This window comes from Artibeus jamaicensis, unplaced genomic scaffold (genome assembly GCF_021234435.1).
Source record: "Artibeus jamaicensis isolate MK-2021 breed Jamaican fruit bat unplaced genomic scaffold, CSHL_Jam_final contig_585, whole genome shotgun sequence".
Classification (NCBI taxonomy): domain Eukaryota; kingdom Metazoa; phylum Chordata; class Mammalia; order Chiroptera; family Phyllostomidae; genus Artibeus; species Artibeus jamaicensis.
In genome coordinates, this window is record NW_026521894.1 from 18355825 (window position 1) to 18369059 (window position 13235).

General features: G+C 36.0%; 1 protein-coding gene across 1 annotated transcript in view; it reads left to right on the plus strand.

The window, feature by feature from the left end:
• Positions 1 to 13235, plus strand: part of CNTN5 (contactin 5) — a 470769-nt gene that overhangs the window by 353712 nt on the left and 103822 nt on the right. The window contains exon 13 of the mRNA XM_037146258.2: positions 12829 to 12949. Coding sequence (XP_037002153.2) covers positions 12829 to 12949 — 121 coding nt within the window. The remainder of the gene's footprint in view (positions 1 to 12828; positions 12950 to 13235) is intronic.

A 13235-nucleotide genomic window follows, 5' to 3' on the forward strand; every position in this document is an offset into this window, starting at 1 on the left:
GCTGTTTCCAACCACATTTAGTCTCATAGCAAAATTCTGACTGGAACAATCCATTGTTCTGTGTTATTTCTCCACATTTTAGATGTTAAGATAAAAATATCTTCAGAGTGGAAGAAACTCTGCAGCTTAGATTCAATGAATACCCTTTTCTTTGTGCATCATTTTTTCCTATGAGTAAGTACAGGAAAGGAAATGAGGATTAGTTATCTTAAATATATAGTGGTGACTATAAAACATAGATTGTATTAGTTTCTGCTGAAAAACAAACCACCCCAACACTTAGTGGCTTAAATATTTGTTTAGTTTATAATTCTTTGAGTTGACAACTTGGGCTGGACTCATCTGGATTGTATCTACCTGTGTCAGCAAGACTCACTCGTGTATCAGTAGTCACCTGACAGCCAACTTCAAGGACCCACGGCTGGGCAGCAGCTGGCTAGTGGTTGAGGCGACAGGGACAAATGGACCACATGTTTCTTATCATCCACCAGGGCAGTCCAGATTTGGTCATGTGATATCTCAGGAGTCCCAGATCCAAGAGCAGAAGCATCACGATTCCTTAGGCCTAGGCTCAAACTTGCCTTATGTCACTTCTGTCACATTCTATTGGTTAAAGCAAGTCAAAAGGTGATACCAGGTTCAAAGGGAAGGGAAACCTTTTTTTGGGAGAAACTGAAAAGTACTATGACCATTTTGCAATCTACCAGCAACAGTTCTCTGTCAAAAGTGTTTTGTTTCTCTGAATTGCAAACCTCATGCCAGAATCCAGAAATTTCTCATTCAGTCATGCTTGTAATTGCTGTTAGAGTAAGTATGCTTTTAATGCAAAGTGAACTCTGCAAAATTTATGACCCAGTTCTATGGGTCAGTGATTTGAGCTCGGCTTGGTTGTTTTTCCACTGGTCTATGTTGGACTCATTCATGCATCTGCAGGTCAGTTGTTTGGAAGGTGGCAGCTGAGATGGTGTTGCGCTGCTCTAAGTGGTCCCTCACCCTACAGCAGGCTAGTCTGAGCTATGCCACATGGTTTTTACAGGTTTCCAAAATAGCACTCCCCAGTGCACACCCCACTTTGGAAGTATATGTTTTTTCCATGTTGGCTGATGTCTGGATGACTGAGCAGTCACGTAGAGTGGCGCAGCGAGTGTGAGAAGGGGCAAACCAAAAGTGGGTCCCGGGGGGCATGCAAAACTTTGGGGCCATTACCACAACAACCCTACCACACAGTTTAAGTAATTATCAGTGTCAACTGATCCTTTACTTCAGTTATAGTATCCATTTTAAGACTAAAGTAAAGCTAAATTATGGGATAGAGTGAGCATTTGGAAAAATAAACATTTGCATAACACTAAAACTCAACATGGGCAGTCCTGCCAACACAAACTATGTCAACTGCTTTGACTAAATTAACTAATTGCTGTCTGAATTGACCCTATTTTATTGAGTTAAGTGAAAATAGTCAAAGCCCTGGATCTGGTTATACAAAGTCATTGTTCCACTTTATAAAAATTTGTGTTCTTTTTTCAAAATATTGGGGTATTTTAATCATTTTACTTATTAATAGAAAATTGGAAATAGTTATAAAACATATTAACAGAGAAACACTAATTGTTTACTTAAAAATGAATAGATTAATTGATTTCAGAAAAATAGCATATTCTGAAGACAGTTATATTTTCTACGTTATCTATCAATCTAAATTAATCTATATTAAATGTCTCTTCCAAAAATTGGTTCTAGTGATTTCTGTGCTTTAGGTATATTTTGATAGGAACAAAAGCACATATATATATATCAATGAACTGATGAAAAGAGATTCTGGATCTACCTGAAATAAACATTAAATATACTGAATATTCCATACCCAAATGAATCCATAGGTTTATTTAGCTACACAAGCTCATTAGTTTATAATATGTGCAGCTGATAATAAACACTTACCTTTATGTTTCTTACATGGTAACCATATTTGTGAGCTCTAAATCAAAGTCAGCTTTTTATTTTCTCACAATAATGTAGGTAGATTTTTTTCTATTGACATAACTAATACAAGCTTATTGTAGATCATTTGAACATATGAAAACCAGAGAGTGAAAAATCCCTTGGAATCACATTACCTAAATATAATCACCATTAGCTTTGTACTCATCTTGTCATGCATCTCTTCAAGCACACACAGACACATGACACAAGTACATACTATCATCAGTGCTGCTTTTACAAGGATGCTTTTCTCACATTTTTAAGCATTTTAAGATTCTAATGTATGTCCTTCTGTATTTTCTCTGCTCTTTTGTAATCCTGGGCAGATTTATATATGTACAGGAATATTTTTGTCATTATTTTTTAAATATTGAACATATTTTGCATACTTTTTCTGCATCTCATTATTCTCATTCAATAATCCTGAAAATTATTTCATGTCACTTGCTATATCTCTAATTCATTCTTCTTAATGGGTGTATAATAGTCCATGATATCACTATACCTCTATTTAACCATTACCTTATTAAGCATATGAACTTTGTTTTCTGTTTTGAGAGATTTATGAAAAATGCTGTGGAAGACATCTCTAAATATCTTCATCCATGTTTATCAGCAACTTTACTTCTATGAGATCAATTCCTAGGAATGGGTTTCAGGGTAAAAGAATAAAAAAACTACTTGTAATCTAAATAGATGTTGCCATATTTTTTTTCAGGAAATGATATAATATTACTAGGTAGCATCATTATATAGTAAAAGATTAAGTGACTGGATGGGGAGGAAGTGTCAAGAGTTTTTCGTGTGGGCACAGCTTTGTCCCTAACCTGGCCGACTTTCTCTGATTCATTTCAACTCAGCTCTCGTCCACAAAGTAGAGGGTAGAGTAGACGACTCCTAAAGACCCTATCTAATTCAAAATTCCTATGATTATAAATGTTATGTTCAAAGACTGAATCCCAAGAAACCCTCCAAATACAGTGTCCAATAATAGCGAAGTTATTTTAATATTTCTTAGTGAACACTAACCATTTTTTCAGGAGAAAGCGTTCATAGCTCCAAAATAACATTCTTCTCTGTTAATATTGCATAAGTGCTTAATTCATGGAAGATATTTCAAAGTCTCATGATGTCCTTAGAATTGGAAAAAATTTTAATGTGGAAGAAATTCCAAACTGGAAAAATGATCTCAAATCAGAATTCTTACCTGTGCATGAGAATATATTTGTATGTATAATATCTTTACTAATGATAAAATGTTCCTCTAAAGCTAAACAAGGATTTCCTCTTTAAAAGCAATAATAATCTTTTTTTAAAAGATTTTATTTATTTATCTTTAGAGGGGAAGGGAAGGAGAGAGGGAGAGAAGCATCAATGTATGGTTGCCTTTTGTGCATCCCCTGCTGGGAACTGGCCTGCAGGGAACCAGTCTGCAACCCAGGCATGTGCCCTGACTGGGAATCGAACCACAATTGTCTGGTTTGCAGGCCCATGCTCAATCCACTGAGCTACACCAGCCAGGTTAAAAGCAATAATAATCTTATAAATGGAACAATTTTCTTTTTTTCCAGGTAAGAGATCAGTATCCCGTATTTTGTGTAACCAAACACACAAAAAATTCAAAACAATGAAAAGTTTAAACCCTACCAATATGAAATCTTAGGAAAAAAAATATATATATATATATGTTCATTGCTGTCAGTGTCAATTCAAAGATGCACTGTTTTGTTGAGTCTTATAAATATGTTTTTAAAATATCAGGGCTGTATACAGAATGAGGAGAGGTAGTAGAATATGGCTTCAGAGATGATTTTTCAGTCTCAAGCTGAGTATATTCTGATTTTTATAAATTAAGTACCATATTTTTTGAACCATAAGACACACCTAAGTTTTAGAGGAGAAAAATAGAAAACAACAATGTTGAAGCAAAAAATGTAGTAAAATATTTAATAACATAAATAACATAATATTTCACCAATATAAGTGTAAAACTACATTCAGACTATAAGATGCACCCCCATTTTCCTCCTAAATTTGGGGTGGAATGTGCATCTTATAATCCAAAAATATATAGTAATTGTTTTTTTTTTTCATTAAGTTACAAAGCCTTGTTATTAATGAGTTTTCTGTAGCAGAGTATCTTGACTCACTTTCAAAATGTAAGTTGAATTTGACTGAGAGTTCTTGACCTTGAACTTTTCACAGTTACCTTTTGACTGACACATCATTCAACTTGACCTTCCATTTGAACTTCTGTTTGAATCTTCATTGGAGGATTGCTATTATAGCCTACAACCTAAGCAGTGTTTTGAACAGTCTTTTCTGACATTGATATGTTTGAATTCCCTAAATTCTTAGTGTTTTTGATGTTGAAGAGACTCTTTATGACTGAATGACAGTGCTTAGATGAATTGTATGACCCAAATTTCTTCTTTATTCATAAACGTGTTCCTAAGCATTAGTAACTATCAATTAGGCGTGGCAAAAATAATCAGTATTTGGTCTTGAAGCACTTGATTGAAATACGGCAGCTACTTGTTGAAGATTTCACTTGTTAAAATGTTTACTAACATTGCAAATTGAATGTAACTACCTAAAAATTTTGAATTTTGAGAAAAAACTTCAAACAGCCAGATATTTTTGTCAAATTTATATTTAGAAATTCATACAAAATTAAATATTCTATTTGAAATAATATGTTTTTGCAAAAAGATTAGGTTGAAAAGTATCTTTACCTTCTTGGTTATTTTTCTTTTCAAGTATCTCTTAACATGCTTATTTCATGGCAAACCATATGCTTTCATATATGTGAAGAGACCTCTACATGACAGACACTGTGCTAGCCACTGGGTGTAGCAGAGTTAAATAATAAATATTGAACTCGAAAAAATAATTAAAGATCTTATTGGCTATTGAATGACTTTTGAATTGGGCAGCATCCCTTCCCCCAAATAGAAAGAAGCTCTTAAGAGCTGTACAAAATGGAAGACTTTTATAGGCAAAAGAGAGGAAAGAATGGATTGTTTCTCTGTCAGGTAGCCTGCCTATGGGGGGGTGGAAGTGGGCTATGAAGCAAATTAGCTCACGAGTGCTGTCCTGGAAGATTCGAGTCTTGGGGGAAGCTGAATCTGTGACTGTTGTGAGTGTTAAGTCTAAGTTTGATGATTTTGGCTTAGCACAATTGACTCCCTTTGGGACCTGTTGTCTCTTTCTAAACAGTAGTGAACTGAGTATCATCTTTACAAGAAAGAAGTGCAAATATGGTTGTCACTCACAAGATTAAATTCTAGTTAAAAATGCCTTTAGGTGATATTTATCCAAGGGATACAAATGATTTTTTTCGGTTGTTTTATAGCTCAAGAAGATGAAATGAGATATAATTTATTTTTCAACCCAGCAAGTTCTGAGTTGGAAGATTTCCTCTAAATTCTTTCTAAAAATGATGGTCCTTTTTTTTTTTAATCTCAGGTCACTCTTTTCATATAATATCACAAACAACTAAAAGTCAGTATTCAGCACTTTCACTATCTCTATATATCTCCTTAATCACAGTCATGAGTTCATTAGGAACCTTTTCTATCTTCCACCTTGCCACAGACCAGGGTGTTACTTTTTTTTACCAGTTCATCAGTCTGGTATCCCTTTTTCCAGCTTCCAATTACAATCTCCTCAATGTTTTTTTCAGCCTTCATGAACAGTTTCTCTGGGTTTTCCCCACCTTGGACTGAGGGCCTGGTTGCTGTAGAAAAATGCCTACATTCTACAATTCAATGCCTACATTGAAATTCTGTTGCAAAAGAGGTTTTTACACTTTGCTGTAAGTGGCTACCCACTTGGGATCTTTACCCTGGGGACATACTTTATTTGGTAGCAGCCTGGATTTGATGTTTTCTGAGGCCATTTCTTAGGTTACTTGACCTTGACCACTTGGTGAGGTGGAGATAAGAAGTGTTTTTGTTTTTAAATTCAGAGTTCCGGCTTTAGATTCTCTTTGCATTCTGCTGGACATATGAGTGATTCTGTTTTCAGCTCATTTCTCTGTATTTATTCTTATACACAGCTAAAAGAAACCCATCGGCACTTTCAATTTTCTCGCTGAAAATATCCTTAGGCAAATTTAATTTATTCACTGTGGATAATGTGTTGTTCACATCATCTCAGGCGGCAGTGTAGTCAGACCTTCCTACACTACGGAAAAGGTCACCTTTTCTTGAGTCTCCAACGGCAGTTTTCTCACTGTTTCTCAAGCTTCTTGAAGTTCCAGTCAAGATGGCAGAGTAGGTGAATTCTGCATTTACCTCCTCCCATGACATCAAAATTACAACCAAATTATAGAAAAGTCAACCTTGATAATCATCTAAAGACTAATTGAAATAAGTCTAATAACTAAGGGTATAAAGAAAAAGCCATGCTGAAACTGATAGGGGGGTGAACTGGGGTGGCCTCACACCCACCTGCAGCAATTGAGAATCAGGGAGGCTATCTCAGCTGCAAGCGTCCCCCAAGGAGTGAGCATTCTCAGCTCAACACCAGGCTCCTCAAGCCACAGCCAGTGCGGGGAATAAGAGCACAAATAACATCTGGCTATCAAAATCAGTGGAGATTCCATCCTTCCAAGTGAAACAGAAGGCTGCTAGAAACCCACATGTCTTCTTAAAGAGCCAGTGCACAAAATCTCACTCATAGGCACTCACCTTGGGCTCCACTCCAGTGAAGGGACAGCAGCGCAGGGAGCACCACAGTCATACAGGGAGAAGCCAAGTTGTGTGGCTACAGGGTGAGGGTGAGGAGGACAGCTGCCATTGTCCCTGTGTTGAGCAACCCTCCCACATGGCCAACACACACCATTCTTCCTCCTGTGTTGAGACCACCCCCTACACAGCCAAAGGTGAATCTTCATTAGCCTGGTTAACTCCAAAAGCTCCTCCCTGATAGTCATCTGTGAGCACCTGCCCACCACAAAGGTCTGAAGGCCCCAGCCAGGCTGTGGCTGGCCTCTGTGTACCCCGAGACTTTTGCAAAAGTCTCTGGGGCTCTAATCACCTCGGAGCACATCCCTACAAATATTACACCATTATATTAGGATCAGGCTTCAACATATGAATTTTGGAGGGACACAGACTTTCATTCTATAGCACAGCCCTTCCGCCTTGGTCACCTATGTGACTCTTAGATAAAGGAATGTCCATGTGCCTCTCCATTAGGAAAGAGAGAGCTAATGTACATATGATTATACAAGAAACATCTTTCAAGAATCAGGGCACAAACATGCCACTTAACTCTGCCATCTGCTGACACATTAAATATACCTTCTAGTCCTGTGTGTGTGCTTGGGAAAGGAAAATACTAATGGGATACACATGGCATGTTGCCATTCATTCAGTGTTCTTCATATATCCAATTCTTTTCATCTAGGAAGTAAGTATAATTTAATATTTGTATCTTTAAATTTATCACACTAAAAGTTAATTGTAATTGTCCCTGTGTATTCTTGCTTTCAACTGCCTTTTAATGCCTAATTTTCATTATGACCAACATGGTGGACTGATATTATAAATGATTTCTATTCATGACTTTGTGCTTATAATATTCAATGACCCAGTTTGGATGTACAGCCATCCTGAATTCTCAGAGTCATTAACTCGTTTTTCCTCTTTAATCTATGTCATCAAGTAATACTCTTTCCACATTTTTCTTCATACTTCAAAACACATTATTAGCACACATATTGGAAAGTAAATGCCAAGGTCCCAGTAGTGGGATGTTAGAATAATTTGTGACCATTTTTAGTCTTCAGTGTATTGTTGAACAATTTTTTTATTTCCACTCACATTTTATTGGCCAGAAGAACAACCGTCTGTACTCTAACAAATATTTTTTTTAAAAACTGTTAATCAATATTAAGTCTCTATTATTTAGTATATTTTGATATCATTTTCCCAATATTTGAGATACAATAATTACCTTTTATTTCTTTTAACTTTTCTTATTATTGTTCAAGTACAGTTGTCTCCATTTCCCCCCACTACTCCTCCCCACTGTTGAACATTTTTAATATTTCACCAAGGTAGACATAACTGTTTTTGTCAGATAATACCTTGTATCATATTTTCTCCACTCATAACAAAGTCAAGTCTTCCAGCATTTTGTCTAGTATCCTCTTCACTGGCAGCAGTTAATATTTCCATTTCTGAAGATACTCCCAATTATTTAAGCACCCATGTTAATATCAGCTACTTTCTTTACAAAACACTAAAACACATGTCATCACAAATGTAAACCCCATTACATAAAGACCCAAGAAAGGTTATAAAAAGAAACAGAATGTATATATGTATATTATTCCCATGTTGGAGGACACTGTAAACAAAGCATCCTCTGGGAAAAAGATATACAGTTATCAGGAAAATATTTTAAATACACGAGATTTTGTGTCAACATGAGTCGTATCTAATAATATATGCCTCATGGCTAATACCCAGTTTTTCATATTAGGAAAGATTTTTAAATTGCTTCTCATAAAATTTATATACCATATTACTTTGCTTTATATAGAAGAATGGTTTAAATGTCTGTGTGTTGGGGTTGGGGATGTGGGATGTGCCCTTTGGGAGCCGCTTGAGAAGGTTAAACAAACCCGAAATGTGGGCGTGGAAACTGCCGTATCCAGCAGGCTTCTGACTGAGTCACTCAGCATGAACCCACCATTTTCAATTTACTTTGTTGTTTCAGAGACACATTCCCAAAGTATTCTCAGAGTGCTTACTAAATCTTGGTGAAAAAAATACTTTAAAAATAATTTATACTTTTGAAGCATTTCCCAATAGTTCACAAGGGTACATTGTTTCACTTAATGTTCCTCAATTGCTGAGAAAAACAGTGTAGCTATTATCCAAAAAGAAAGAAAATGACTTTCCCATAGTAGCAGAGCTTGGAAGGTGCTGACCTAAAGCCAGAACTCAGGTGTTCTCATTCTGAGTGCAGTGGTTTTCTATGAGAGAGAAAAGGGGGAGACACGTATCTAAAGGAAAACTACGTTCTTAGAAAACTTACTAGAGCTATGGAAAATGTTGATATCCAGTTGTTGAAGGAGTGAATACCACTTATAGAAATATCCCTCTTGGCTAAGAGTACAATTACAGTGTTCTTTAACAGCTAACATTTATCAAACACTATGAGCCAGGCACACTGCTATAAGCTTTACTTGCATTATCACAATGAAGCTGTGACAGAAACTCTGAGCAATAGAGTAATTTTCCCAACTTCAAAATTTAATAAGTGGCACAAAGAATAAAAGAAGGAAGCCTTCGTGCATCCATTAGCTCACCCAGGAATCATCTGTTGTGTTACTACCTGGCTCAGCTCTAGGAGTGTGCTTAAGGCAAAGGAGGAAGAGCATCTGCAGTAGAGCCGGAGGCTGGGTTACGGGAAAGATCCCCATGTACAGGGAAGCGTGGGGTTAGCACTGTGGCAGCCTGGGATTCAGTTCGGGGAGGTGAAATCGTGCTCTCAGGGGCCTTCTCTGTTGAAATAAGGAAATTGGACTTTATATCTCAAGGCAAGAGCCAGCAGACACTTTACATAGAAAAGTTAAATTCATTTTCCCCTTTTAGGAAGTCTTAACTGGCAGTATTATGTGGGATGAGCAGGACACTTAGTCAAAGTAAAAGCCGATAAAAGAACTGGACTTGTGAAATGACAACATTCCCTGTATTATTTCAAAGTCATAGAAAAATGTTTCAAAATCTAGCAACTGTTCTGATGAGACTGTGTGGCCAAGATGTAAATGACATAGCCATGTTGCTGGTCTCACAAGGAATGAACACACACCCTCTTTCTTGAGCTGCTTCACATATTCATTCATTCAACAAATATTTATTGAGCTCTCATTATGTGGCATGCACTGTGCTAAATGCACAATGCTTGATGCCTTGTGTTAATCACTGGAAGTGGGGAGGTTTATTTGAAGCCACATGTAACACAATTTGTTCATAAAGCCAAAGAAAGCATCAAAGAAGAGACAAGGATATAAAGCAAGTGTCAAAGAAAACAAGAAAAGAGAGAGGGGAAATTCCTGAGAGAGAAAAAGTGAAAATGAGGTTTAAGCTTAAGGAAGCAAGAATGTGCTGTAAGTAACCATTTCATTAAAAGTGCACTAAATTGCGAAGGTTCTCTCAGGAACTGTGTACTGTGGGCTGAGATGAAGTGTAATGGGCTCCCACATGAATTCCTCTCATTACTTCTCTTGAAAGATCAGTAAATCTACTGAAAGGGTAATTTAGGTTTAGTGTTCACAATTCATTCATTATACTTTTAATCTTCCCTGTTTAAAATTATAAAAATATAATGCAGGTCTAATCCAAAAGAGAAGGGACAGGCCCAAAATTAGATGATGTCAATTCCTGAGATAGCCTCGGTATTGGTAGATATGCAATAGGCTGTAGACATTTTACTCCTGATACACGGTGATACAGCTTCAGCTGTTCTATACAGCATTGCACACTATTAATGCAGGAACCAAGTAAAGGACAACACAGGAACAATACTATGTACCTCACCCTCCTGAATTCCTTGGACTTTGATGTGATTTTTAATGAAGTCTCTTCTCAATCTCATTAAGATTTTCTTTCAACATAATTCAACATAAAGAACAAAAGTTTAGAGACTCTTGTCCATGACAAAAATAAAATAATGTTATGGAAGAAAGGAATCTGGAAAATAAAACAATTATTTAACCACAGGAATATGTTTTTACAAACTATTTTTCAAAAATGTGAACCTGAATAACGACTTAACAATCATTACTTTTCCTGCTGTTAAACTACCAGCAGTCTGTGATTTTGAATAAACAAACAAGCAAGTAAAACAACAACAGCAACAAAACGAACAAAAAACACCAATCCCAGTCATTCAGGAGCACATTTCGGGAAACAACAAAGTTTTCTCTAACTTTCTAGGCCTCTCCTTGTGTGTTACATTAGACATGGAACCCATTCTGAGCCCATAACATGCACACTGATTCCTGATTAATTTAACTGTACATCATTAAGACAGTTTCTTAGAAATCCAGGGAGAAATAATATTTTCACACCCAAGATGGTCCCATATACATAAACTGGTAAATATGTTGAAGCTCATTTATACCTTACTAAATTATGTTGATTTGAAACTGAATTATGCCTTTAATGTTTATACTTTGCTTTTCTTTCCCCATATTAAATCAAAAGGTATTAAAGATAAACTTTCTTTTCAAACTTGAGAGAAGTGATGCAAAATAAGTAGAGATGAGAAAATGAAGTTTAAGAGTAGCAATTTATTCTAAAGAAATTAGCAGTGCAGGACATTTACTGAACAAATGTCACATTTCTTGAAATAATTGTTATGACATTTTAATGCATTCTTACCATGAAGCATTATCTTGTAAATGACTAAACCAGATCATGTTTTAACAATTATTTCATGAAAGAAACTTCAATACCCTTAGAAGTTCTTACCATAAAACTATTAGGAATGGAAAAAGTAATACCATAAACAAAGTACTGCAAAAATGGTCTAAAACATATCCACAGTGAAAGTAACTCATTTATATACTAAGGAATGAATGATAAGGGGTGGAAACAAAATTTCTAGAAATTTCTCTCATTTTCATGATTTCCATGTAACTCATTGGTCTATTTTAAAATAAATATCAGCAACTTATCTCTTAAATAGTCAGCACAGTACTTCCCTCTAAGAATAACTATATTATTTCCTCAAGGTAATTCAACCATTCCATCAAAAATTAACACTCTCTAACCTGGGATACTTCTCTACAACTTGCTTTAAACATTCTTTCATGGACTCAACTACTGTTGGAGGGAAGTGAGCTCTTTGAATTGGTCATTTCAAGCTGCATGCATCTACTCCCATCCCAGTCAATTGTTTTTGATTGCAACATGGAAACTGAAAAGCATATTAGAGTTTTGCTATGTCATTATCCGAAAAAAAGAAAACCCTCATGAGTGAGTGATTGTAAATCCAAGTCTTTGCATATTCACAAAAAAGGAGAGCCAATACTAAGTAATGAGAAGTTTCTACCTGTTGTTCCAGAGTGTAGGTAGGTAGGATCATCACTGATCCCATGAACAGGTACATCTAAAAGATACCCTCCCTGGTACTTATGGATGCCTTTAACTGCATTTGTTCTTCAACTATGTTCTAATCAGCTTGCTCCCAACAAGAATCAGTTGTTTTGAGCCCTTTTTGTGTTTTGTAACTGCATTGATTAAGAGACCCTTAGGCTGATGGTGATCATTATGGGAAAAATAAATCCTTGTTCATGAAGACACATGGCTTTGGGATCAGTAGCCTTTCACCAAAGCACTGTCTTGTGCTGTTGCCCATGGTGTAGTCACAAAGGGAATCATTTGATAAAGCCACACAACAGGATCCTTTGACTGCTATCTTCTGATAATTAATTTTCACACATTGCTATTCTTTTCAATACTATTTTCTTCCCACAAAAATAGGCCTGTATCTGAAGAGCAAAGCAATAATTTTGGCTCACTAATTAATTTTCCTACTTTTGAAGATACGAATTTGTGTGCATATTTAAATATTATTAGATATTGTAGCTGCTAAATTATTATATGAAATATTAAATGTTCAAACCCTTTATCAGCAATTGTTGAAACCTAACTTCCATGTGTTTCTTAAAATAGGGCATGTTTGATTTCTGAATTGTTGTCCTATAAATTGTAATGCCCAAAAAAGGGCCCTTTGACTGAATATGAAAAGTTCCCCTTAAACCACCTTGAACTAGGCAGATTTGCAACATTTTAAACTGGCACTTCATCCCTCTTTCAGCAAGCATCCTCTGCAGATTTAATGATCAGGAACATCCTTCTGATGCATGCTGGGAGATATGGCTGCAGGGTACAGACCACAGCAGACAGTGTGTCAGATGAGGCAGAACTTCTTGTTAGGGGTGAGTATGCTAATAGTGCAGTCTGAAGACATGATCACCATAAATTATCATACAAAGGAATTTAAATGCATGGACTTTGAGCACATGAGTACAGTGCATTTTACTTTCAATTTTACAATATATGTCATTTTTTGCTTAACTTTTGCCTTTGAAAATATTACATGGAAAACTGCTCCTTAGTAACAGACAAAACCAACAGATCCAACTTCAGGGTCCAAAACACCTTTAGTAAAAAGTGGTTACTGAGTGTTTACTCAACTTAATGCCAAACAAAAATTTTAAACAG